Genomic DNA, 25,955 nt, shown 5'->3' on the forward strand with positions numbered 1-25,955 from the left:
CCCAGCACAAGTTCATGGAGCTGTCTGACATGACATGAGGTAATCCCATTTGAGGCCATTTCTTCACCTCTTCAGACAGTTTTCCTCTAACACATGGGAAGATCTTTTGTTGGAGAGGCTTAGGGGAAAAATGTAGTTTTTTTCTCTTGAATATATTGTGCTCGTAGAAAACAATGTTAATGGTTACTGACATGAATCTACAGCAATCGGTCACTGCTTTAACTGCCTGTGTTATCTGTGAAAGTATAATTAAAAGCAGTGGTTCACAACCGTTTTTGTCGGACATACCTCAATATGAACTCAAGTATCTTTCGCCATGTTCCACATATGATCATTTTTGTTGATATTTTATGTGTTCATTATACTACCACCACTGTTCATTACTTATGGCTAGTTAACAAATTAAACTGTTTATAAATAATATTTGGGGTAGAAATTGCTAAATGGTTAAATTAGCCTCTTTCTATCAAACTATTTAACTGTTTATCCTTTTAGCTATTTCAAGTGTTTATCCATTACATGAAGCTAATTATTTTAACTCTTTATCCCTTACTATTTAAGGTTTAAATCTTACTTTTACTTAACAGCTTCAAATGTTTATCCAATACTTTTAATGCAGACATACCCCCTGGAGTGCAACCACTCCTGATTTGGAATCATAGATCCTGTACGGCTGCCACTGCAGAAAACAAGACATATTCATGAACACATTCACTGCACACTCATTGAGCATGCACACAGGCACACAATCTCACTATACTAAATATTCTGTGAAGTGACGCAGCTGAACTCTCTGACTCTTATCCCACACATGCTCGCTGTTACAGATGCAAATGATTTACCTCCTCATGCCATTAAAAACCTCATAGCCTGATTGAGTAGTGCCAGAGCCCTTATACATATTCATCAGAGTCCTGATTATTGAGGTTAGATCATTTATGTCTCCTTGTGTCTGCTTTCAAGATGCTCACGCTCTTCTCTTTCCTGTTGTTGTCTCTACGGCTCACCAGATCATAATCAGTTCAGGTGGTAAGAGTAGAAATGCAGAAACAAAAAGGTAAAGGCTTGAGGCAATGAAAAGTAATTTCAATTAATGTCGCTAAAATATTATTTTTCTATGTTTTCCCCATGCAGAGGCAGATAAATAATTCCTGAAATTATATATTATATTTCTAATTAAATTGTCCATACAGAAACAACAGGTAAGTATACACGATATAATAAGTATGTACTTGACTGAGGGAGAGTTGAGATGTTGTGAGCATTAATGGATTTAATCAATTCTGTCATCATTACACAGGAGCTTGATAAAACTTATTAAGTTTATAATTTGTATATAGCTTGCTGTCTCAAGTATCCTACAAGCCTGTATTCAGTTAATACTGACTGCATGTGTCAATACTGTCTTTTAAATATTGTCTTTCCAGTGCTGCATTAACTCCACTCATACAATATTTGACACATCAGTATTAAGATCTTATGAAACACCTCTCAGTGCTGTGATAACTGTATTCGATAAAACCAGGTCAGAGAGAGCCACCGTGTGGACAACAACCATTACTACAGCTGTCAACCTGGCTGGAGTCTTTGCCAAGTAAACCAGATGTAAGCCATAAAAAAAAAAAAAAAAATTTTTCAAACACATTCAAACTCATATATTATTTATTACAATTAAATATTTTTCTTATATTACAGAGGTCCATTTGAAACCATACAAATAATCTGTGCTGTGATTAATATTTCCATGATATCTCCAAAATGTCATGCAAAGAATATGAACAGAAATTCACATCAGAGGAACCAAAGTTTTAAGTTTTTGTACACCTGGGAATGAAGTTAAATTCATGTTTTAATACCCTCCTCTCTCTCTCTCTCTCTCTCTCTCGCTCTCTCTTTTTGGTGCAAACATTTCTTTGTGGTGATTCAAGATCAGACGACTGTCATCTGACAAAAATGAAAGGCATTTGGAAGGTGAGTAAAAACAACAGCAACTGCTCGTCCTTCTCTTCATGGAAAATGCTTGGAATATATACGGGTTAATGGGAATAGGCACAGAGGACCAACTAAGACATAAGTATCACACATCTTGATTAAATGGTTCGTTTGCTGAGTGATTCCTAAGGCCATAATATGAACTGAGTGTGGTTTCTAACACTGATCCAAAAAACACCCGCTCAGATTTAAAAATTGAAATCAAACCAAATGTAGTTTACCCACTTCTGCTTTGTAGTATTGTGCTGTGTGGGCTTTACCACATACATCATGCATCAATAGTCAGTAAAATGTTTCCGTCAGTAGAGAGATCTTTCTCCTCTTTTCATACAGACTGATCACCTTTGGTCGACTGAGAAAGGCAGACTGAAATGACAGGGTCTATTCACTTCATTTTAGTCTACTGAACTGAATTAACCAATATGAATATATTCATCTGAGGAGACTTGTTATTCAAAATAACTTGAATTCTGGTTTTGTAAATTAACACACAAAGTCAATCTACCCCACCCTTCGTACAGGGAATAAAGCAGAAGTAGACAGGATGTGGCCAGTTTCAAGTGATATTCCACCCGAAACATTTTGACTATCAAAGACTCACCCCTGTGCTTGCAAGGTAGCCACAGATAGCTCGTGCTGTCCTCCTTTATGTGGAACAGCACTTGTGGCTCCTAGGTATTGAAAGAGTGACAAATTTCAAAGCAGAGGAAAAGACGTGATGTCTCAAACACTCCTGTATAATCCATGTCTTCACTGTTCATGGCAAAGTACACCACGTCTGTGTTGTGCTATCACCATCCACAGAGCTCTGCCAAAAAGTTTCTTTAGCAATATTTTGGCAAAAATGATGTTGTTTGGAACATAATGAGCATGCAGATGGACAGTTAGAACGTGGATTATGCTGGGAGGAGTTTTCTATGGACTTTTTAGGACTGTTTGTACCAAACCAAGTAGAATTCATCAACTGTTACAAATCAAGCTAACCACAGCTTGTTATTTGAGAAGAATAAAACTACAAACTTAAAGGAAATGTTTGACATTTTGGGAACAATATGTTCTTGTAGAGAGTGAGATGAAAAGATCAAGACCACTCCCATGTCAAATATGAAACTAGAAACTAGAACTAGAGCTCCTAGCCCGTTAGCTTAGCTAAACAAAGACTGAAAGCATGGGGAAACTGCAGCACACTCTTGTTTGAACACTTTGATTGTTACAGATTAAACAAGACATAACGTGTGAATTTGTGATCATAAGAGGTGCTGGTTTTAGTCACCTTTTCTTAATGACATTTTTTGCCTTTATTATTAGATAGGACAGAGAGAGAGGGAAAGACATGCAGCAAAGGGCCATGGGTTGGATTGGAAAACCCGGGCCACTGCGGTTAGGACTGAGCCTTAATGGTACACGCTCTACCAGGTGAGCCACAGAGCTGCCTCTCAGTCATCTTTTCTGACAGAACCAGGCTCCCCTTGCCTTCAGTCTTTATGTGACTGAGTGGTATCAATCCTCCCGCGTAACACTGCAAGAATGTGAATATTTTTCAAAATGTCAAACTATTTAACAGCCATCTAGTCTTAAGGTATTCAATACTAAACACCACTTTCAGTTTGAATCAAACATGTGCAGATATGTGTCAAAATAAAAGTGTTGATCAAGGGTCAGTATTACGTTTCAGATCATATCAATGAGATGGACCTGAGATGCATTTCAAGCATCTAGGAATCTAGATCAGCACACAAAGAAGCTTCATAACCCCAGGCTGAGATTGGTGCACATTTCTAAATGAAAGGCTGGGAATGTTCTATAAGGCAGCAAGATCAAGGGCACAGGCTAATGGCAAGGTATGTTTAAATCATTGTAGCATTCAGCATTTAAAGGTGAAGAGGCAAAGCTTTATCATCTGAGGAGATGTGAAAGGAGAATGACAGGAAGCTGGGAGAGGCCAAGGTACGTTTTGGTCCTGCACGTTAAGCATCTCTGGTCACATGTTAGCAGGTGTCCTTCAAACTGTATCTGATATCCTTCCAAATACTCCAGGTGCGTCCCCAAATCTGCCTCGAGGACTTCAACATCTCAATACAACATTTAATAGGCTTGTATTGGGCAAGCAAGCTCAATCAGTCACAGATATACTATTGCAAATGACTCACACACTTTTCATCTTAGACAGTGCAGCTAAGGAGAGACAATGTTGACCTTCTTTCAGGAATGAAAGCCACTCATCTAAAAATCTATTTTTTTTTAAATTATCTTTTGAAAATAAATTATATTTTCTCAGTACAGAAATAAATACACATCTTCTCTCAAACATAGGAATGAATCATTATCACAGATCTAAATGCTACACTGAATACATTACTCACCATCTCCTCGGTGAAGAAACAAGAATATGGGTGACTAACTGATGCCATCTGCCAGGATCAGACACTCATCCAGACATATAAATGCAAATATACAGTTAGCTGACACCAGAGTTGAATCACACCTCTGGCAAACAGCTTTGAGAAAGTAAAATATTCCACGGCATTGGCATAACAAAAATCCCCTCAATGCTCAGCTCGTTGGACATCTTCACGCGCGAAACCAAACAAACTCATCTGTGCTTTCTTTGAAACGTGCACGTCTGTCCTACAGTGTGAACATCACCACTGAGGTGGATTTCAGAGTTACAGATATGACATAAAACCTATAATTATCTCAGAAACTCAGAGGAGATTGCCAAAAAAACACATTTCATTTTTTGCTGTCTATGAAAGTGATCAGTGGTAATAAAACTTGAGTATATTTAATCAAATCTTCTGATCAAGACCTTTCTTCAAAGCTGTGAAACTGGTTAAATGTTAAATGTTAAATTGTAGATATTCATGCCTGTATAGTAAATTTGTAGCTGGAGCCGACACCCAGTTAGCTTAGCTTTGCATAAGGACTGGAGGCTGGCTGTGTCTTCCTGTTTCCAGTATGTTTGTAGAGCTATGCTAAATGGTTGCTGGTGGTATATTTACCATACAGACATGTGAGTGGTTGCAATCTTCTCATCTAGCTTTTGGGAAGAAATGGGCACTGATCAACTGCAAATTAGAGAGAAATCTAATGCTGAATGTGTTTAAGTCTGAAGCCGCTCAGGAATCTCTTTGTTTCAGCACAATATGTCTCAGATTTTCTTCATCTATGGCATATCATGGAAACCTTTTGTGTCTGATATCTGCAGGCAGATAGTAACACTATTCACATGAAACAACAACTTCTCCTCATATCTATCAAATGTCACATTTCTAAGAGCTACAGTAGCATTTTCTACAGCAGAGTATATTCCAGGTTCTTCACACAGCTGCTACAACACCAGAGAGCCATGTATAATAAAGACCATTTACACTGCCATAATAACTCATATACAATATGTCAGACCATTACTCTTGCTAAATAAATGTGTGGCATGTTAAGTATGAACAAGTGATTTCAAATCAAAATAAGCTCGTGTCTCCTTCATCCTAAACTTCCAGTTCCTCTCTCACAGAGGCAGCAGGTAGGATTGTAGCTAATTAAAAGTTGTGGAGGATGAAACCAGAGTAACATTAGCTCACGTCCTTTAGCATAATGTGTCACGCTTGTCAGATGCTACTGCAAGTTCTTGAGGAGGCGTCCATAGCGGAAGTCATAGACGTGTCGACTGAAAAACACCAGCTCTGGGTCGATGTCATCGGGCACACAGTGGTGGGTGGGCATGGCGTTGCCAACGATGGGTGGCACCATGAGGGAGGCAGCACTGTCATGTACGCCCTCCCTGCGGCGTTTTACCAAGGCACAAAATCTGGACACAGCATATAACACAGGACGTCAAGCTCAATCAGGTTCCAGAAACATTCAGGAAAACAATTAAAACATAAATCTGTAGCTTCAAAATGTCTGAGAACTAAGAAAACCTGGCTGGTGGTTTTTAAAAGAGCTTCATAAACCATTTCTGTAGAATTACAGCACCATGTCATCTTTCAAAAGTAATATGTTTTATGCAAAAGAAATGTGGTAAAGAAAAATCCTAAAGTCACCACAACATGTAAAAATGCTTTCTCTCTTACCGACAATACTGTGCCAATGTTAGGACATAGCATTTGTCTTCAATACAGGCCACACTGTTCACATCCTGGTGACGAGACGCAAAGATCTCATTCTAGGGGAAGAGAGTTTTGTTTTATTCAAGTGTTAGTTCAAAACAAAAACAGCATCACTTAGCAACATTTGAGCCCCATAAAGCTTCACAGTTGGTTCACGTAATCCTTGATTGAGTTGGACCTCAAAAGATAACATCTATCTGATATGTTTTACACAAGCACTCCTGCCTAACCTTCACTTCCAGATGTAAAGACAGATTCAAAGGAGAGAGATGTTTCACTTCTTCCTCTGAGACAGAGGCTTGTTACTGTCCTCACACTGCTGCTCTGAAGTGTTTGTTGTCTGTCCGTGCAGCTGGGAAACGACAGTCTTTATGTGGCTTGTTGTTTCTTGAGATTAAATAAACTGCAACTTGTTCCTTTTGGGAGATTACTGACAACAGGAAACAAGGACAACAGAAGCTATTCTTCAACATGTGTGTCTGCCTGTGTGTGTTTATGTACTATCATCTCTTTGAAACACTTTTGCAGTTGCTGAATTTATGTGAAAATCTAAAGTCTTTTCTTGAAGCCTGATGTGTTCATTTTGATGCAAACTCATATAATGGGTAGATGTACAAAGGTTATTAAAAGTGTGTTGCAAAGTAAACCATATATCCCATAAAAAATATTATAATCCACATCACTGAGTTATGATATAAGACAAAATGTCAAGGTCAATGTTAAAAATCTTACACTGGAAGTATTCTACTGTAGACACTTATCAATTAAAATGGGAGGCTCTGTTTAAAACATCATTCTTGTGTTATTCAATGATTTTGTTGTTGTCAGCAAAACTCAAGAAAAGTCAAATGTCCCTGAGCCCCAAGCCTATTTGTTCTTATTTAAATGCATCAAAAACACATAGTTTAATTTTGAATAAAGGGTAAGTGATTTAGGAAGCTGGGCAGTGCAATGTGTTTATAAATATTACCCAAAAAGTAGTAAATGGTGCATTCATTGGGGACTATTTTCAGCTGCGGATGAATACATATTTGGTGCTGCAGCAGGACAGTGCATAGCCCTGATCATACTCCAGGAGAGATACAGATGTGGACAGCTGTGGACTTGCATATAAACAGCATATGGACAGACATGTTCAACACATGTGCACAAGAAAACACGGTGGATACCTCCTGACAGCATAAAGTAGAGCTCCTTTATTTGTGGTGTTTCATTTTGTTATTTTCACCTGAAAGAGTTAAACTCTGAGATGGTGTGCATGAATATTCTAGCCATGCTTACATGCAGTGTAATATAGTGATTGATTTACATACAATTTGCCCATTGTTGACTGGAGCTATATGATTTTAACAAGCACCTGCTGACCACCCGCTGTCACACCATGTGGCTGTGGCATGACAGGATTTGCTTCTCACCTCACAATGTATGCTGGGGTTGCGTCCCCCCTGTGTGTGTTCTGGACGGTAATACCAAAACAAACTCATCATCAGCTCTCCTGAGGAAAAGACACACAAAAACACAAAGTTCACTTCAATGCTTAAGGCAGCTTATGGCTGCATTACTTCGGCTTCTCTTGTGGTGTAAGTAAAAACTGTGTGCAGTTGCTGTCCTACCTGACTCTGGCTCTTCCCACAGAGCTGAGATCTTGGCCACATAAGGCAGAGACTTCTTCCGGGGTCCAGATTTCAGCAGAACAGTGTCTCTGACACGAATCAGCTCCCCGTCCCTCTGGACTCCCTCAAAACACTTCCTCAGCACCAGAGCGTCCTCTCCCTGGGAACACAGGCAGCAGGAAACACTGACTCTTCCAGTGGCTACAAACTAATAAGCTGCCAGAGGCTGTGGAGTAAAATGCTGCAGGATATAATTTGTATTGAATGACTTGTGTGTCTTGACAGAAATGTGGACAGTCAGGTGTTTGGATGAAATGCAGAAAACTGTGAATAAGCCCTGATGTGACAATGACGCATGTGTGACAAATCATCCCAAACTCTCTTAGGACAAGTCAAGTTAAATTCCAAGTGGCACCAGCATGGCTGCATCAAAAACCACCAGTATGACTTTTTCTACATACCACAGTGAAAACCTCTTTCTGAAAGGGAGGGCCTACTGGCCGCCAGCCGTTGGTGCTTTTTTGGCGGCCGTTCTTCGGCTGCTTGGCAACCGATCGCTCTCTGATGCTGGGAGAGTTGAGCTTCTGTTTCTTGTCCCTCTTGAGAGGGCAGACAGCGGAGCTGATGCTGCCGGTGCTGCGTGCGCCAGACTTTGACCCGCTGGGCGGCTTGGCACTCTGCGGGCACTCCTTCGCCACCTGCAGCGGAGGCTGTGGTTGGCTGGGGTCGGACAGCGGAGTCTGAACATGGGGCACTGATTGGCCGGCTGGAGGCACAGAGGGAATGGGGCAGCCAGTGAGGATTCTGGGGCTTGGAGAGATGGGGATGGAGGAAGGGCTGTGATGGTCATTGAGGGTTGATGGGTAGTCGTCTGAGGAAGGAACAGGAAAGGAAAGATAATGAAGTAGAGTGACAGAGTGAAACATGCGCACACAGCCCTTTAAGCAGCAGCCACAGTGATCAACAACCTTTAACAAGGTTACATAATAGAGACATGAACTGCACTCAGTTGTTATTAGTTCCGCTGAAGCAGCAGAAAAAAACAAACAGAGCATCAATTAAGGTCAATTATAGCCTTTAACAGAGCAGCCACAAACACACACACACACACACACACACACACACACACACACAACTGACAGGGAAAAACACTAACATCCTCCCGTGTGTGAGATAACAAGAACATGTTGTGCACATTCCCATAATACAGCTGTGGTGATGACACCACATGGCCCTGTCTTACACCTGGCGCAAAGTGGCCCAATGTGACCACACAGTTGTCATTTTCTCATCTACCACCCACGTTGTTTAAACAGCAGATGCACTTGTGCCCATCTGAGCGCCCATGGGTGTGTTGGTCTTAAAATGAGGCGTGGCCAGGCGCAATGTCGGCGCATTGCCATCCTGACATTGTGGAAAGCAATTGCACGACTGACCAACAAAAAGCTGGTCAGAAGTCAACTGCGCAGCATTTCACTGGTATTTTAAGGGTGCATTGTCATCAGAGTGATATGCCTCTAAATAGGCAGTTGCACAATGCACTCTGCCTGTTATGCACAAGCAGGGTGTGCTGAAAATGCCCTTCAGATATTTGGAAGTCAGGTGGATCATTATTACATGACTGTTACAACTGTTAAAATAGAGCCCATCAAGGTAAATTAATGGCCAATTTATTTCAGTGTGGTCTCTCATCTCTCTGGATCCAAACCTCATGAGCAGGCTTTATATGCTCCACTGAGAATACATTAACATTAGACTGCTTGGTTTACAGTGAGCCTACTGAAGATACATACATAGAAGCAGTGGTGGAACACCACTAAATGTATTTACTCAAGAACTATACTTCAGAACAGTTCTTGAATACTACTTTCCTGACACTTTATTATTTTGCAGCACTACATTTCAGAGGGAAACAATGAAGTTTTTACTCCACTACATTTATTTGCCAGCTGTAGAAGTAGCAGATTAACATTTTATGCACATTACCTTTCACACAAGTTGTGAAAATACACTGCACCAACAGTACATACTGTAAAATGGTTTAAAGTACTTAAAGTACCATTAACATCACACTGCTATTTATACAGTAATAATAATAATGCAGTGACTACTTTTATTTTTTAACACCTTAAATGTGCAACATCTGACTTTTTGAACAGCTGGGGGTAACAGAAAAAAAGGACCAGCTGTAAAGTAAACAGTTTTCTATTGACACATTCAGCAGACACAGAACAACATTAACTTTCATTTACAGTTGTGTTTATGGCCTTCTGATGAATGTTTAAGTGGACAGGTCTAATATTCACTCCACTTATAACATTGTTTAAGTCTTCACCACCTCCTGAGAGAAAGTTCCGGCTGCTAAATGCAGGTACTTCTCCTGGCTAATTAAACCTCTGCTCAGGCTGCAGTTAGGTGGAGCCTTGCTGGGAATAACCAAAGTCCATGTACTAATAAGGCTAATAAATTGTCCAACACGTGACAACAATGAGCAGGAGAGCCTGAAAGACGTTAATGGCAGCACCTATGCAGGTGGACCTCACAGAAGGAAAAGCACAGATGTTACTAATAACATTTGCAATGTCTCTGTTGTGACATTGTTCTTTGAATGAGCAGCTAAATGGAATTCAGACATCATCTGTTATTCACACCTGTGATTTTCTGATAGTGACATGTCAAAATGTCCTCAGTGAAAAGGCCTATTTGTTAAGATTTCCACTGAGATGAAGGTTGACAGTGCTCTTGTAGACAAGAGTCTCAAGCCTCACAGCGTGACCTGGTTTTGGCTGCTGGAGACCACAGAAAGGGGGTAGGAGAGAAAGAGAGAGAGAGGGAGAGAGAGGGAGAGAGAGAGAGAGAGAGAGTGTGTGTGTGTGTGTTTATGTGAGTTCATGTGTAATCAGGGATCATTTTATGATCATGTTCAGGTGTTTTTAACCATACTCCCACACATTCACACACTCACGCACTGTTAAGCCACAGACATCACAAAAACTTCGCCTATGCTGGGTCAGATCTCTGACTTGAACACAGTAACTAGCTGCTGACACTCGAGCTCATACAATCAGCTCATTAGGTTTCAGCTGCACAGGCCTTGTATTCACTGTCCGGCGGCCTGTATTCAAACGGAGACAAAAGAGGTCTTGCCCTTTTATCTGATATTTTTTTGTTACTTCCTACTCAAATGACATTCCAAAATGGGAAATTAAAAATGCCTGACATAATAGCTATTCTCAGCACATTGTACTGCTTTGGCGGCCGGATTAAAAGGGGACACTGCATGCAAAAAAAAACCTCATAACCACAGCGTGCTCATGAACATTTAACCCTTAAACTTAACAGGAAATTCTGCTGTCTTCCTTAAAGCAACCACCGATTTTACATATGAACTTTACTCAACCTGCGCAACCACTTATTAATTTCTTTTGTGGCTCTGGAAGAAGCTCCTGGATGATGTTAACTGGATAACCTGGATGGTGTAATAGTATAGGCATCTAAAATTTACAACACAAAAGAATATATAAATTGAGGGCATTGAGTTTGACAGACATGGGCATTTATCAGGGAGAGGAAGTCTAATGGGAAATGCAGGACCCATTGTTTTCAACTTGGCCCATACTAGGGACTAAGTCACGATATCTCAGCCTTGGCTACAGTGATTTTGATCATTATTTTTTTCTCGTAAAAGCGCAATGCTAAATTTGCTGGAGTGGCCCTTTAAATCAGTCCTCTGTGATCTCTGGTCTTCTAACAGTTTATACACAATTTGCATTTACTACCCAATCACATCTTTTTCCCTTTGGGCATTTCGCTCTTATCTGACAGTTAGTAGTTACAGTAGATACATTGGAAGATAACAAACTACAAAGGTTTTCATCAAACTGCTATTTCCAAGATCAGATATTAATGTTCAAGCTGTCAAGTCGCTGTCCAACTGCATGTATCTGAGGTGTTTGAGGAAGATGTCAGTGTTGCATTAGCGCCATCGGGACAGATGACTGTACATTAACTCATCTTGATAAAATCTGTCACAACAATTCTGACACAGTGCTGGAAATACATAAAAAGTAAGCCTTGTAATGTCTGCTCACCTCTTGTGATGCTGTGGTTGCAGTTGGTGCAGTCTGCGGGGCTGAAGGAGCACCCTCCTCTGGCGATGGCTGGAATCACACTGGTATAAGCGGAGTAGCCGTTGATCCTGCAGGGCTCTCCGTAGCACGCCTCCATTGAGGTGCAGCAGTACACTGGATGGCTAATCCCTGAGGGCTGCGGACCTGTGCTGGGGAGTAGTTTGGGTCTCTTGCCGCTCCTTGGGCATAAAGAAAGCGGTGATACAGGAGAAGGGGAGGTGTCCGGGTGGCTGAAGTGGACATAATACCCAGGGAAACAGGTGTACGTGTGCGGGCTGATGGTTATGGCTGCTGGGTGGGCTACAGAATGAGGAGACTGAAGGTGGTGATGATGATGATGATGATGGTGATGGTGATGGTGGAACACGTCGGACAGCGAGCCGTCCTCTGGTTCCTTGAAGGTCTTGTCCTCCAGGAAGAGGGCCAGTCTGTGACAGTACTCGACACACCTCTCCTGGGAGCAGCAGTAGCAGGAAGACACTTCGGTCTCCACCTGCTCCTCTTTGATTGTTTTTAAAGAGAATCCCAGTGCAGAGCCACAATGGAGAGTGTGTTTGAGACACTCCTGCCCCCCTGTGGCACCTTTCCACTCAGGATCCAAAGCGTCTGTCTTACATAAACTACAGCATCCCTGGATGTTAGGTCCCAGCTGGGAATGGACCGGATCTTCTGTACCCTGTTGTCTGTGCTTTAGTTGCTCCTTATGTTTGGGATGCATTGTCCTTTTGGTCTGCGTTGTTCCTCCGCATAAAGGTTTACCGCTCATCTCATCCGGAGTCGTAGCTGCTGCTTCACTTCCACTCCCTGACTTGGGCTCCGACTTCTTTTGACGTTTGGTTCCATACTGGGCACTGGTGAGTCTGAGCAGCGTTGCAGCAGTGAGGCCTGCCTGACGCCGAGGGGTTGGTGCTAACAAACTCAGCCAGTCAATGTTAAGAGCTTCCACTGATGTCCGTTTCTGTTTTTTAGGTTTTTCTTTTAGTGCTTCTTTCCCTTCTGAAGAAACCTTTTTGGTTTTATGACCTCTCTGTTCGGTTTCATTGAGACTAGCTTTAGCTGGATCATCATTAGAAGACTGCCGTTTCTTCATGAGATTTGACGCGAGAGAATCTTCTCTGAAGAGCAGCAAGCTGTTGACGGCCTCAGCGTTAAGAGAGGCCATTCTCCGCCTTCGGGGCTCAAGGACAGGTGCCGGCAACATGAGAAAGGCGTCAGCTTGGTTGATTTTTGGTTCCAGTGCTTGTTGATTGGCTGTGGAAGTTTTCTTTAAACCAGATTTGGTCCTTCTTTGAATGGAGCTTGAGTGCAGCTTCTTTTTGACTTTAACGTTTTTTTGTTTCCCAGCTTTTGGTGCGTCCTTCTCTTTACCCATGACTCCTTTCTCCTCCAGACGGGTGAGCAGGACGCAACAGTCCAGTGCGTCTCCATCACCCACCACCAGTGTCTTCTTCCTACATCGGTGTGATTCTTTCTTATCATTCTTTTTCTTTCCTTTCAGCTCGTTCTTTCTCTCCTTCCCCTTTTTCACTCCACCTCCTTTTTCCTTGCTTCCCTTCTCCTTCCGGGGTTTTCCACATTTCACTGGCTGGCTCTGCTGAGATTTCACCATGGTCTCAGCGTCCGGGAGCAGATACACCACCTCCTCTTCATCCAAGGGGTCTTACAATGGTGTGTTTGAGCTCAGAGAGGGCCTTCAGTGAGTATCATCATGGATCATCAGATGCGTCCATACACTCTCTGGGGAGACACAGATCAGACATTGAACTACACAGATTTCACTCTTGTAGAATCTGAGAGTGACTTAATGTAACAGACAGGAGCTTCTGATGCATTATTTAACAACCGGTTTTACTTAGTTTGAAGTCAATTTCCAGGTCCCCAGAGAATATGACCACTTAGACAACCCTTCTCCCCAACATGCAAATACACTGCACACACAGGATGGAAGAGAAACGGAGATAAAGAGCACATTATAGTATGTTATGTTAAAGCCTGAGGCTTTATGCAGTCCAACTGCTTCTGTGCGTTTCATTAATGTTTTAGTTTAAATTTTGCTCTTAATTGCACCAGCTACTGCATGCTTTGATTTAAGATTGCAACTAAAATAAAAAGAAACTATTGCCTTTTCATCCTTTGTATCAGTAAAGACTATTTTCAGCTCCTTGAACCCATGTTGATTAATAACTCACAATAAACCATAAGCCTAACATTACAAGCTAAAATACAGAAGCACAGTAAAGTCTAGATGAGGCATTTAGGTGATTTATTTCATGCTTGATATGATGGATGCTTTTAGAAGTGATTTGATCCTTTTATTCACAGTAACACACCGATTTAATTTCAGAGCTTCAGTACAGCTGATCTCCACAAGTGGTACTAAAGCTTCCCCAAAGAGAAGGCAATTAGATTAAACTTGAAAAACTGTTAAGACAGTTTCCCGTCTTGTACATGCAGTGGCTTCAGAAAGTATTTAGACGCCTTCACGTTTTACACACTTAATTGTGATGTAGATTGACTTTTAAATAAACAAAATTATCATTTTTGCCAATCAATCAACACTCAATATTCCATAATGACAAAATGACAATATGTTTTTGAAATGTTAGGAAATTTATTTTAAAAATATTAAATAAAATAAAAATAAAAACATTTACAAAAGTAGAAAAGACCCTTTGCTGTGGCACTTGAAACTGTGGTCAGGTGCATCCTGCTTGCTTTAAGCTGGAGTCCACCTATGGCAAATTGAGGTCACTGGACATATTTCCGTAGGCACACATCTGTGTATAAAAAGTCCCGTTATTCACTCTGGCTGTCAGGGCAAAAACTAAGCCATGAAGTCCAGTAGACCTCTGTGATAAAATTGTGGTGAGGCATAGAGCAGGGCAGGAGTTAGGTCCTTGAAGAAAACCTACTTCAAAGTGCGCTTGACCCGAGACTGGGACGAGCTTTCAAACAGCAGTGAGCATACAGCCAAGACAATGCTGGAGTGGCTTCAGAACAAGTCTCTGACTGTCCATGAGTGGCCCAGCTAAAGCCCAAACCTACACCAGAGAACATCTATGAAGATGGTAGTTCGCAGACACTTCCCATCCAATCTGACGGAGCTTGAGAGGATCTGGCAGGAAGAATGGGATAAATTGTGCAAATCCAGGTGTGCAAAGCTTGTAGAGACGTACCCTTGAACACCTTTTTTCTACCAAAAGGGCTTCTACGAAGTACTGGAGTATGGGTCTGATTACTTCTGTAAATATGAGGTTTAGTTTTTGATTTTTAATCAATTTTAAAACATTTCTTCTTCTTTTCTCTTTGTCATTATTGATTATTGAGTCTTGATTGACAAGGGCAATTTTATCCATTTAAAATTCAATCCACAACATATAAAATGTGCAAAAAGTCAAGGGAATGAATACTTTCTGAGGCTGCTGTGTTTCAGTTGTCTACAAGGTCAAAGGGGCAGCAAACACTTCATCACTAAATCACTAAGGAATAATTCTCCAGCATTTGGAGACACAAAAAACAAACAGTATGATCATATCACTCATAACTGATCTGCATTTCCCTGAAACTGGTGGCAGAAACATACAACCATGACAACAAGCTGGCACAGCGAATAACAAAGCATCTCCAGCAACTTTATAGTAAAAGATGCATCACAGAATCAAGGATCTTTTACAACTCACACGCGTCCACTCCTCTGCTCTGTCAACACAGAGAAACACCTCACACGTGGAGAACCTTTAAGGTCCCCGATGATTCGACTGCCAGTGACCTTTATGCAATGACACTCCTGTGTGCAGCATAAAGAGATGGATCATCCTTCTGGCTGCAGCCATGAAACACAATTATGCTACTTGACCTCCAAGAAACAAGTCAACAACCATTTTTATATTAAGTGACTCTTCAGCTGAAAGATCCTTCGGCTTTCACAACTACACACCATCTCAAAAATGATTCAGTTACCATTAATTACTGACATATACTGCACATGATCAGTTGGGTGACTGATTTGTTTACAAGTTGCTATGTATCATGGTACATTTCTACACACTGCGGTTGATATTGTTTCTCTTTTTGGTCTGTTTTCAGGGGAAAATTGTCCAGCGTGTGATTGGCTGCTCCATCTCAGATACCATATTTTTGTCAAAACTTTCTTCATCAGCAGATTTTGTGCTATGAAATGTTTCATATGCTGCCTCCACACTATTGTAGAAAATATTACAAGTTGAGCATGTCTGTAGGACTCCAACTACGATCATTTTTAGTATTGATTAGGCTGCAGATCGTTGCCTCTTGGTATATAAATTGTCAGAAAATAGTGAAAATGCTCTTCACAATTTCTTAGAGCCTAGGAATACATATTTTAATGTCTTACATAAATAAATAAACAGTATGATATTGATAACAGTCATAAAAACTTAATTCTACATATGTCACAAAGACACTGGTGAGTGGTTATGAGCCAATAATGCATTCATGGCTGTTTTTGCACTGCATAATAACAATGACAGATTCACTTGACAGCTTATTTCGGCAGTGGAGTGTTTACACAACTTCATGTCATCAAGTGTGCAGCAAATCTGCTGTTCTTTCACTGTGACAACTTGTTATCATGTGACACCTAATGAAGGCCTGGAAAACCAGAAGCTGCTGTGGTTTTTCTTGAAGTGCTTTAATTACAAGGAACAGACAGTGACTTTTATTTCTATTGCATTTTCTCCTTTTGTCACTAACAATATACCAATCAGCCTGTGATCTACTGCAGTAAAATGACAGTAAAACTTGTAAAGGATATTCATAAAACCTGAATATAACTTGTGACTCTTGTAGCTATTGTAGCATTTTATGTGCTCTTAAAACTACGGAGAACATACCCAGAGTTGAACTGAACTAAAAATACGAATGGAGTGGACACAACTCTCTGGCCGGGCATTTTCAAACCATCTCATGGCTCGCTCTGCCCTTATTGCCGAATGACTCGGTGAACCGTGAAATGCAATCCATGACAGAGAAATTTAATTTCCAGATAACAAGAGGACAGAAGGAGCCTCACATTGAGTTTCAGTCTGTGGATATCAAATCAAGTTGCTTCATTTGAATAAGACAGGCATGCACAATGGAAAGACAGGCGCTCGCTCAGGAGTATCATCATTTCCCAGGGCTAGACCTTCACCACACTGACCACAACAAAAAACAGGACATATTATTACTTTGAAATTAACCCTATGGTCTTATATTTGTATGTTTTTCACGCTGTTGAGAAAATGAACTTAAAACACTGTGCCAGTTCAGAAGCACTTTGCACACTCAACCTTATGCGCAGCAACAGGACCTATGGCCGCACGCACATGCACACATGCAAAAAGGTTCTTGAAAACCTCAACATCTTTTTTCAGGATATTTTGAGGTAATATTATAAACTTTCCTGTGTTTCTAGGGACTGATTGTTGGTTAAATACAGTCTTTTTTTCATTTACTTATTTTTTAATGGAAAACCTCAAAATGCAGAATGTTGTTTTTTTCCTATTCTCAAACTTAAAGAGCACCTGCAGCACAGGTGTGTGAAAGAAAATGGTACAGTGACAGCTGTGAAACTTACTTTTGTTACGTAGAGCGTAAAAGGGGTTCAGAGATGATTATGTGGTGTCTCGAAATTATGTTTCTGATAAGACCGAATCAGAAACACATTTCCCCCTTTCTAACTCTCTCTATTAATTTAATTTTGGATTATTTTACCTCTTAAATTAAACAATGCAAGAGTGGAAAACCACTTCTTTTAAAAAATGGCCACCACTCACATCACGCCTGTGATGAGGAGCACACAAAGACATTGCTTTGGTTTAAGGGGTTGGACAATCTTAGGTCTGCAAAGAAACTAGAGCTACCAAACAAATGTGGTTAGTGGAGTAAAGTAACACAAATGGAAATACTCACATACTCATTAAAGTACTGGAGTAAATTTACTCAAGAAAAAAGCAGAAAGCAAGAAGTGAAAAGGAAAGTAAATACAATTTTGAGTAAAGGGGGTGTTCTTCTTCTTTCTGTAGATTTATTCTTGGACCCTTTTCAGAGTCTTGACACGCAGGTTGGGAGCCACTGATTCAAAGATCAAATGGAGAGACATATTTCCACTCCTGAAACTACAGAGGATTTTTTTTTTAAGAGAATAAAAAAAACCCTTTACTGAAATGTGATCCAACTCAAAGTAAATGGAGCGCAATTGACACATAAATCCTAGCTCCTTTCCCTCCTCCTGATGGCATATTAACTGGCTGTAGTTTCGTCTGCATCAGGGGTAGGATAGAGGAGGAGGTGGCCGCGCTGCCTGGCTGTCACACAGACTCATCCAGAGGAAGGACATGGTGTAGAGCTGTCATCGTGAGAGGAAAAAAGCCCGGAGGCAGCTGGTGTGCTGTGTGTGCAGCTTCAGATAGTGCCTATCACCAAGTCCACTTTCCTGGAGCGAATCAGCAGTTCAACAGTCCTCCACCACCAACACTAACACCAACACCACCACCATCTCCCTTCACCTCCATGCAGGTTCAGGCACCAGCAGTTACAAACACACCCACATCCACTCGTGGATCTGGATTATTTCAAGCAGGGAACGCAATGAATGAAAGGGCAGCGCTGTGCGTGTCTTGTAATAGCTCGTAGTTGGCCACGGTGGTGGACAGTGTTAATCTGACAGCATGCCGTAGCAGGAGTGCAGGCTGTGATATGAGAAGTGGAAAAAAAAAAAAAAAAAAAAAAGCTCCACAGCGGAGAAACGAGTCTAAAACATCCAACCATCCTCGATCGATCGCGGGTTTTTCGGAGCGGGGCTGCTGGTTAATATCAATATCATTACAGGAACTCGCATTAGGCTACAGCCGAGTTGTTAGATGCGGGCTAAACCCACCGATCCTATATCATTTCCAACTGTGACGGGAATTACAGCCGCGATTCATCATTACCTTGTGTGTCCCGTCGGAAATGGAAAATCTTCCCCCATTAAAAAATAAAAATAAAAATAAAAAAAAAAATAAAAAAACAAGATCCCGTTTCTTTAGGTTTAGTTTCTTCTCGGTCGGGCTGTCGACCTGGAGAGCGATCCGCGGACCGAGCAACCCACAGTAGCTGGAGACATGGTGAACAAATCGGTGAGCGGTGACCTACTTCCGAAGTGGCATGCTGGAGATAATATCCATGCGCTGCCTGCATTCACATTCACATTCACATTCGCCGTTGCACCGGGACATCCCTCTGTACTGACGCGAAATCACGGTCATGCTGCTGTAGTGTTCCTGCAGGGACTAAACTCTGTCGTCGGTGGCGATTTTTTCCACACTTTGCAGGCATATTAATCTCATCATCTCATACGACCTGTGCACTGTGATACGTCCTTAAATGTATGTCTAAAATTAATCATAGGGCCGTTATAGGTTTTATTTTTAGCTCAGGAGTGTCCAGAGCTAAAACATCCCCGTGGAAATCACCAAACTTCCCCCGAATAAGATCACCACTTAGGAATAGGGACAGCAACTACTAATCATGTGGCAGCGACACAGTGGGGTAAATTTACTTTATTCTTCCCATTGTTTCCCCCTTAAATAAGCATAAAACGTCAGGGAAATAACGAGAAATTGAAGGAAATAAGCATAAAACTATGATGAATAATACACTTGTTGCCTACTGTAAACGTCACTATGGCTCCTATAGGCATGTTACATTAGGATATTACTGTAAGACAACTTTAAACCCAGTATATCCAATGTCTAAAAACTCCATATTGAAATATTGAGTAGTAACATAAAACACTAAGATAAACTCACTCTGCATAAAACATACTGTAGGTTATAGCATATCACAATAAATCCCAGCATAATCATCATTATGGGTAAAATAACAGCCGACTCACTAATAAGTATTGCATTCACAATATAAATAACCGCGAATCCCTCTTAACTAGGCTAAATTACTTTATATTCCTTTCTTAATAAGAAATAAATAGGATGGATATTACAGAGATACCCGACTACTATTGTCACATGAAAGAAAACTAACTAGGTCCTTTAGGACAATGATTATAGGCTACAGTAAGATCACTTTAAACTCACTACTGCAGTCCATATGGAAATATTGTAGAATTATTATGTGAAATTACTAGCTATAAACTGACCTGTGTATAAAGCAAGCTTATTTGTAGTTTACAGTAATACAAACATAATTAAATATTGAGCTGAAATGATGGGTGTACCGACAGAGATTCATCAGCTAAGAAAAGACAAGACGAGAAAATAATAAGCAACCGATTCAATAATGAAAATGATAGTTGGGGCCCTTTAAGTCCCTATACAGTAAGATCACTATCAAGTCACTAATGAGTACTACATTCAAATATGAATCCCTAAAGGAATATTCCAGTGATTTTTTTCCCATCAGATTAATGACAGCATGTATCCCTCTTAATTAGTCTCATTTACTCTATCCTCTTCTCTTAATGATACATGCAATCTAATAATATGGATGAGTAATCAGTCACTGCTCGTTATTTATTACCCTGCTTCTTGAGGAAACACAGATAAGATTGGCTTGATATGACACACACACACACACACACAAAATACACACACAGTCAGTTGTGTCTGCTCAGCAGCTGGACTTCCTCCGTGGGTGGTCCGTTTACAGGAAAACTTCAATATCTGCTCCAAACAGTAGGGCAAAGTCGTTTAACAACAAACTGACTGGAAAGCCACTTTGTTATCAAGTTAGCATGTACTGTTAGTCAGAGTCAAGCTTAATTGGGATAAAGGCTGATTGTCCTCATCAATATCAGCTTTACATTGTGTAATTAACAGCTGTAAACGAGCTGAGTGTGTTGAGTTAATGAGGCATGAGCACCGATGGAAGCTGAGGGAGTAAAGACTGCTGAGAGCTGACCTGCACTGCAATAAACACACTGCGACACACTGCACAGAGATGTTCGACTCCAACCAGGCCGACTAAGTGCTTCCTACAAGCAGGAAGCACTCACTCGCTCGCTCGCTCGCTGCTAGTGATGACACAGACATGAAAAGGTATGTAAATCCTCTCCGGAGAGTCAGAACCCTTTTTTTGTTCAAGTAACATTCATTTTGTCCACTTTTACGCACATCCACCCACCAAAAAAGAAATTCAATTCCTCCTTCATCCAGCATTAAGACCATTTTTTGAGGGGAAAGAAAAAAAAAAGTGAGTGTGAGTGTGAACACAACACCTTTTAAGTTGATACGGTAAACCTGTTAGCACTCTGCCTTATAGATCCACCATACACATAAACATTCATTTGATGTGGTGTTTCTGGTGCCCTGTTCAATATTCACTCTTCTTTTAGCTCCGTTTCTTGTCTCTACCAACTCTCCCAAAATGATGCTGCCAGAGCATTAAAACTGAACAACAACATTAGAGTTCTGAATTTGTTTGCGTTTTCTCTATTTGCATGTGTTTTTGAAAGTTGCAGCGCGTTGAGCTCTCAGGGCCACCGTAGTTTTGGGACCATGTACTGTAAAAAAGAATTTGATCGTAGCAATTATCAATTACGACATGTCCGGCTGTTGGGGCGGCTGTGGCTCAAGAAGTGGAGTGGGTCGTCCACTAATCAGAAAGTCGGTAGTTTGATCCCTATGTTGACATGTCCTTGGGCAAGATACTGAACCCCAAACTGCCCCTGATGTCTGTTCCACCAGTGTATGGGTGTGATGTATGAATGTGCATGTGAATGGGTGAATGTGGCGTGTATTGTTAAGTATTTTGAGTGGTCTCTAAGACTAGAAAAGCGCTGTATCAGTGCATCCATTTATCATTTGCAGGTGTGAAATAAATATCAACTAGAAGGGCACTCAGAGGGGGCCAACCTTTGCCAATGCCAACATCAAACAACATACACCAGACTTCAGAGAAGAAAAAAAAATCTAAAATTCATAGTAAATGATGTGGATCGGCCCCAAATTTTTATAGATTCTTCCCTGGCCCATGCCCCATCCCTCTACCAAATTCGGTGAAAATCTGTTGCACACTTTTTGCCTAACGATGCTGACAAACAAACAAGCAAGCAAACAAACCAACAGACACAGGTGAAAACATAACCTCCTTGGCGGAGCTAATAACCATGGAAAATCAGCACTGAAGGAGGCAAACTGTTTGGGAAGTAACACTTAGTACAAATGGACACTGTCATGAAAAGAGAACAGCGCAAACATAACCCCCAGATTCCTTGACAGGTAATAAGTAATTCAGGGAAATGAAAAGTTTGTAATTCCACTTTGTCATCATTTGCAGTCGCTAATGTTGGCAAGCATACGATTGTACACTCAACAGTATTTCTTAACGGTTGCGCTCGACTGTATCGCCTTAGTGTGTTCGAGACCATTTTCATCACAGATATCTCCACACTGATCTACATTTGGCTTCCTATCCCTATCCGACTACATCTTGCCCCAGAAACCCTCATCTCAGGAGATATTTACTGAAAATAAAGAATTTTTCATTCTGAAGGTGGAGAGATAGCATCGGGGGCGAGTGAAATAACACTGTAATACTTTATTGATCCCTTTGTCCACTTGCCCCTGCCTGAAAAGTTAGAACTCCGATTCTCCTGGGGACCAGACGCCCTCAAGCTCAAGCTGCAGTGCACTGTACACAAAAAGTTTACAAAAATATCTACAGCATGTAGAAAAAAAAAAAACTAACTCTACCTTTCACATCTAAAAAGAATAGTAATAGTTACAATGTGAAGTCTGCTATCATTTTAGAAGATGCTCTCACACTACTGTTTAGAGTTACATTTAACTCCTTACAAATATTACATTTCAAAGAAGAAATAACACCTTATTCCTCTTAAGCAATAAATCTTAAATCAATTAATAACAAATGAAAACATACCGTTACTCAATTCAGTTCACTTAGGGGTTTTGCTGCTACAGCCTTACTTGGTCGGGTATGACCAGTAGCTTATGTTGGCTAATGTAAGCTAACAAAACATAAGTTAGGTATTGAAAAGTAACTGAGTTAGTCCATTGACTTGATTATTCTTATAATCATTTACTTAATTAATTTGTTCTAGTTAGCATGTTAATAAATGTAGGTGTTCCAACAACCCATTAATGCAGGGATAATAATAATTTTGATAATATATCAAACGGCAATGTGGAATAATGTGCCTGTGAAAAGAGTTGATGGCAGTAATGGACCTACAGAGAATTGTCACCTGAATCTGTATCTCACCTTTGGCTTTACAGAGCTTTATAGTAAGTTTTAGCTCCTTGTTTGCTCACTCGGCCCACAGTATCACTCTCACTGCTCTGATAGCATTGTGTTTGGCCAAATTAGGCAGCTATTTACAGAGAACTGCTCTAAAAAACATTGCACAGTGCCTGCTCATCACTAAACAGCAGACAGACAGTTAGAGACTCACTGGTCAACATACTGGGGCATTTAGCAGCTAAAGTGTCAGATATTTCTCTCAGGAGTTGGTTAGTGACAAAAAATGGAGCTAAAAGAGAGGGAATATTGGACTTAGATTCGCCAGGTGACCAGAAACATGAGCTAAAACAGATGACAGATGTATCAGTTATCAAAACATCAGTTCAAAGGTTCGTGTTGTGACCCATCTTTAACTGTGATGAAATAGTCAAGATTCTGAGCTCCTTTTCGTTTGCTGTGTCAAACTGTGTTAACAATTGCTGAGCCAATTACAAAAAGGGGAACACTGGCTGACATAGCTAGGGAGAGCCAACACTAGGTTTGTTCCCTGAGATCTTATGTCCTCTCTTAGTTCTCGATGACCTCAGTGCCTACAAGACCACCAAAAGCCCCAGGTACAGGAGGCAGAATCCAGTTCAAACTGGTAAAACTCAGAACCTCCTCATTAGCGTTGTCATTATCTTCATCAAAGTGTCCTGAGAGTCATTGCTGTCATGATAGGTAAATAGGTTTGATGCAATAGAAATGATGACTGTGTCAATCTATTCCTGACCCTATGACAAGACCCCTCCTTGGTGTTGTGACTGTGGTTACACACAGCAACAAAGTGTTAATGCCCCAAAAATGTAACAAACATCCAATCCCCTGAACCAATGTGGTTTATGTAGCCACATAAAGAAAAGCAGCAAGTAGCCTGGGCAGCAAGTATTCACTGTCAAATTCACAATGATCTATAAATAATAAATGGATCATTGTATATATTTGAATGTGATTATTCCAACAGAACATGTATAGTAAAGTCACTCAGGAGGCATAAATACAATATTAGCCAAAGCTTTTTTTAACAGTGTGTAACAGGGAGAAGTATTTGTGTCATGCATGGCTGATAGCAACAGTGTGATTCATGACTGGTTCGTCTGTGTGACATCAACTTCTTCACGCAAAACAGTGTTCAGGGTGAGTTAAAAACATTTTAAAGGGAGATTATCAAAACTGAAGAGTGGAAAAACAGAGAAGTAACATATAATTCAGTATGAGAGGAGAACGGGGGGCTTCTCCAGGGACAAAGCAGGAAAACAATCTGATAAACAGATAGTGCACTACATGTGAGGAAGAGATGAAACAAACAGGGCCCACAGTGATGTCTAAGCCTTGACACAGCTGAGACATTGATAGAGAAAAAGCAGCCGAAAGTCAATAAAATGTTTAAAATCAACACACAAGTTAAAAATTGTCAAGGACACAAAAGCACATCACACTGAAAGCCCTACGCTGACTGGTTTACTAAGCTGTTATTTCTCAGCTTCAGTGTGTAGCCCACAGATGTAAAGATGATAGTTCAGCACTACAGAGCAGATACAGGACAGGAAGTGTAATTATCTGCTTCTACTGTTCCTCTTCAAAGAGACAAGGCATGATGCCAGACAGCCTGATTGGAAAAGATGGAGAGGAGGGGGAAAAAAAAAGAGAGAGAGAGAAAAGAGTCAGATAGAGAGAGATAGTGATGAAGACTGAACTCAGAAAGATCGAAGCAAAGCACCAGAGAGGGGTGGGAAAGTGGAGAGGGAATCTCACACCTCACATCTCATCGAGCAGCAGAAAAGCCAGACTTAGTAGAAATAAGATGGACAGTTTTTCACATTCACCCTTCTGCTTTTCTCTGCGTGACAGCTCCTCAGAGATATGGCCGTTTGACATAGACTGTCTGAGTGAGCAGGTGAGAACAAGGGGAAAGAAAAATTAAGAGAATGTGTGAGAGACAGCAACTGGGGGGCGGGGGGTGGTGAAATGACAAGAGTGATGGATTGAGATAGCACGGAGAACGGAGACAGAGAGAGATTGTCATCATCATCATGAACAATGACTCTCTGATAGGAGGCCTCTCGCTGGATTTTCAGCCCAGCTGAGGAAGCAGTGAGGAGGGGCCGGCCGCCCGCCTGCCCACCTGCCAGGGTCTCAGTCATGCTTTTAGCATCTGCCAAACTGAGGGACGCTTGGTGCCATGTGCTTTTCACTGAAGGAGCCTGACGTTTGTCAGTCACAGTGAGGCCTTCTGTTCTGTTCGGCTTCAGCCAAACAAGCTTTTAACGTCCCCCCCAAGACACCACGGACACGCGCGCGCGCGCGCACACACACACACACATACACACACACACACACACACACACTCCTAACCCAATGTAAAAAATCCCAGTGTGTGTGAGAGGTGAGTGAGACCCCTGCTCTGAAAGCTTCACATCCACTGCAGCTGTGGGCCGCCCGACAGCTGACGCCAGGCTGTAGGTCTCTGCTCTCTTTCTCCTTCCTTCCCCACCAGCCCTGCCTCCTCTTCTTCTATGTTTCCATGAAACAGACCTGTAATTTTCACAGCTGTGTCTCGGGCATTGTGCCAGGGTGAGTCAGGGAAAGACAGACTGGGAGAGAGAAAGAGCGAGGGGGGCTAATGGCTTTTAGAGGACTATAGACTACAGCACAGTTTTGCTAATCCTGACCCACTCAAGATTCACTGCTCATTCAGACCAGAGGAATATTCAAACAACTGAACAAGATTATGATCCAACTGCAGAACTCATTAACATTATAAAACATACAAGTAAAGTTCTGTGAACTGCATGGTGGCCTTTTAAGATAATTACACTTTTTTGTTTCAGAACTTGGGTACTTACTTACTT

At 41.1% G+C, this 25,955-nt stretch overlaps 1 protein-coding gene across 2 annotated transcripts in view; it reads right to left on the bottom strand.

Moving 5' to 3' along the window:
• Nucleotides 1-1,644: 1,644 nt before the first annotated feature.
• bahd1 (bromo adjacent homology domain containing 1) overlaps nucleotides 1,645-25,955 on the bottom strand; it is a 28,493-nt gene continuing 4,182 nt past the window's right edge. For both annotated transcript variants that reach the window (XM_071498061.1, XM_071498062.1), the window contains 6 exons: nucleotides 11,806-13,581; nucleotides 8,176-8,585; nucleotides 7,715-7,874; nucleotides 7,517-7,596; nucleotides 6,066-6,157; nucleotides 1,645-5,800 (listed from right to left, as the gene is read on the bottom strand). In XM_071498061.1, the coding sequence (XP_071354162.1) occupies nucleotides 5,608-5,800; nucleotides 6,066-6,157; nucleotides 7,517-7,596; nucleotides 7,715-7,874; nucleotides 8,176-8,585; nucleotides 11,806-13,453 (2,583 nt within the window). In that variant the 5' untranslated portion in view covers nucleotides 13,454-13,581 and the 3' untranslated portion in view covers nucleotides 1,645-5,607. The remainder of the gene's footprint in view (nucleotides 5,801-6,065; nucleotides 6,158-7,516; nucleotides 7,597-7,714; nucleotides 7,875-8,175; nucleotides 8,586-11,805; nucleotides 13,582-25,955) is intronic.

Source organism: Trachinotus anak, unplaced genomic scaffold, assembly GCF_046630095.1.
Source record: "Trachinotus anak isolate AG129_WGS33_773 ecotype Australia unplaced genomic scaffold, CSIRO_AGI_Tana_v1 ptg000015l, whole genome shotgun sequence".
Lineage (NCBI taxonomy): Eukaryota > Metazoa > Chordata > Actinopteri > Carangiformes > Carangidae > Trachinotus > Trachinotus anak.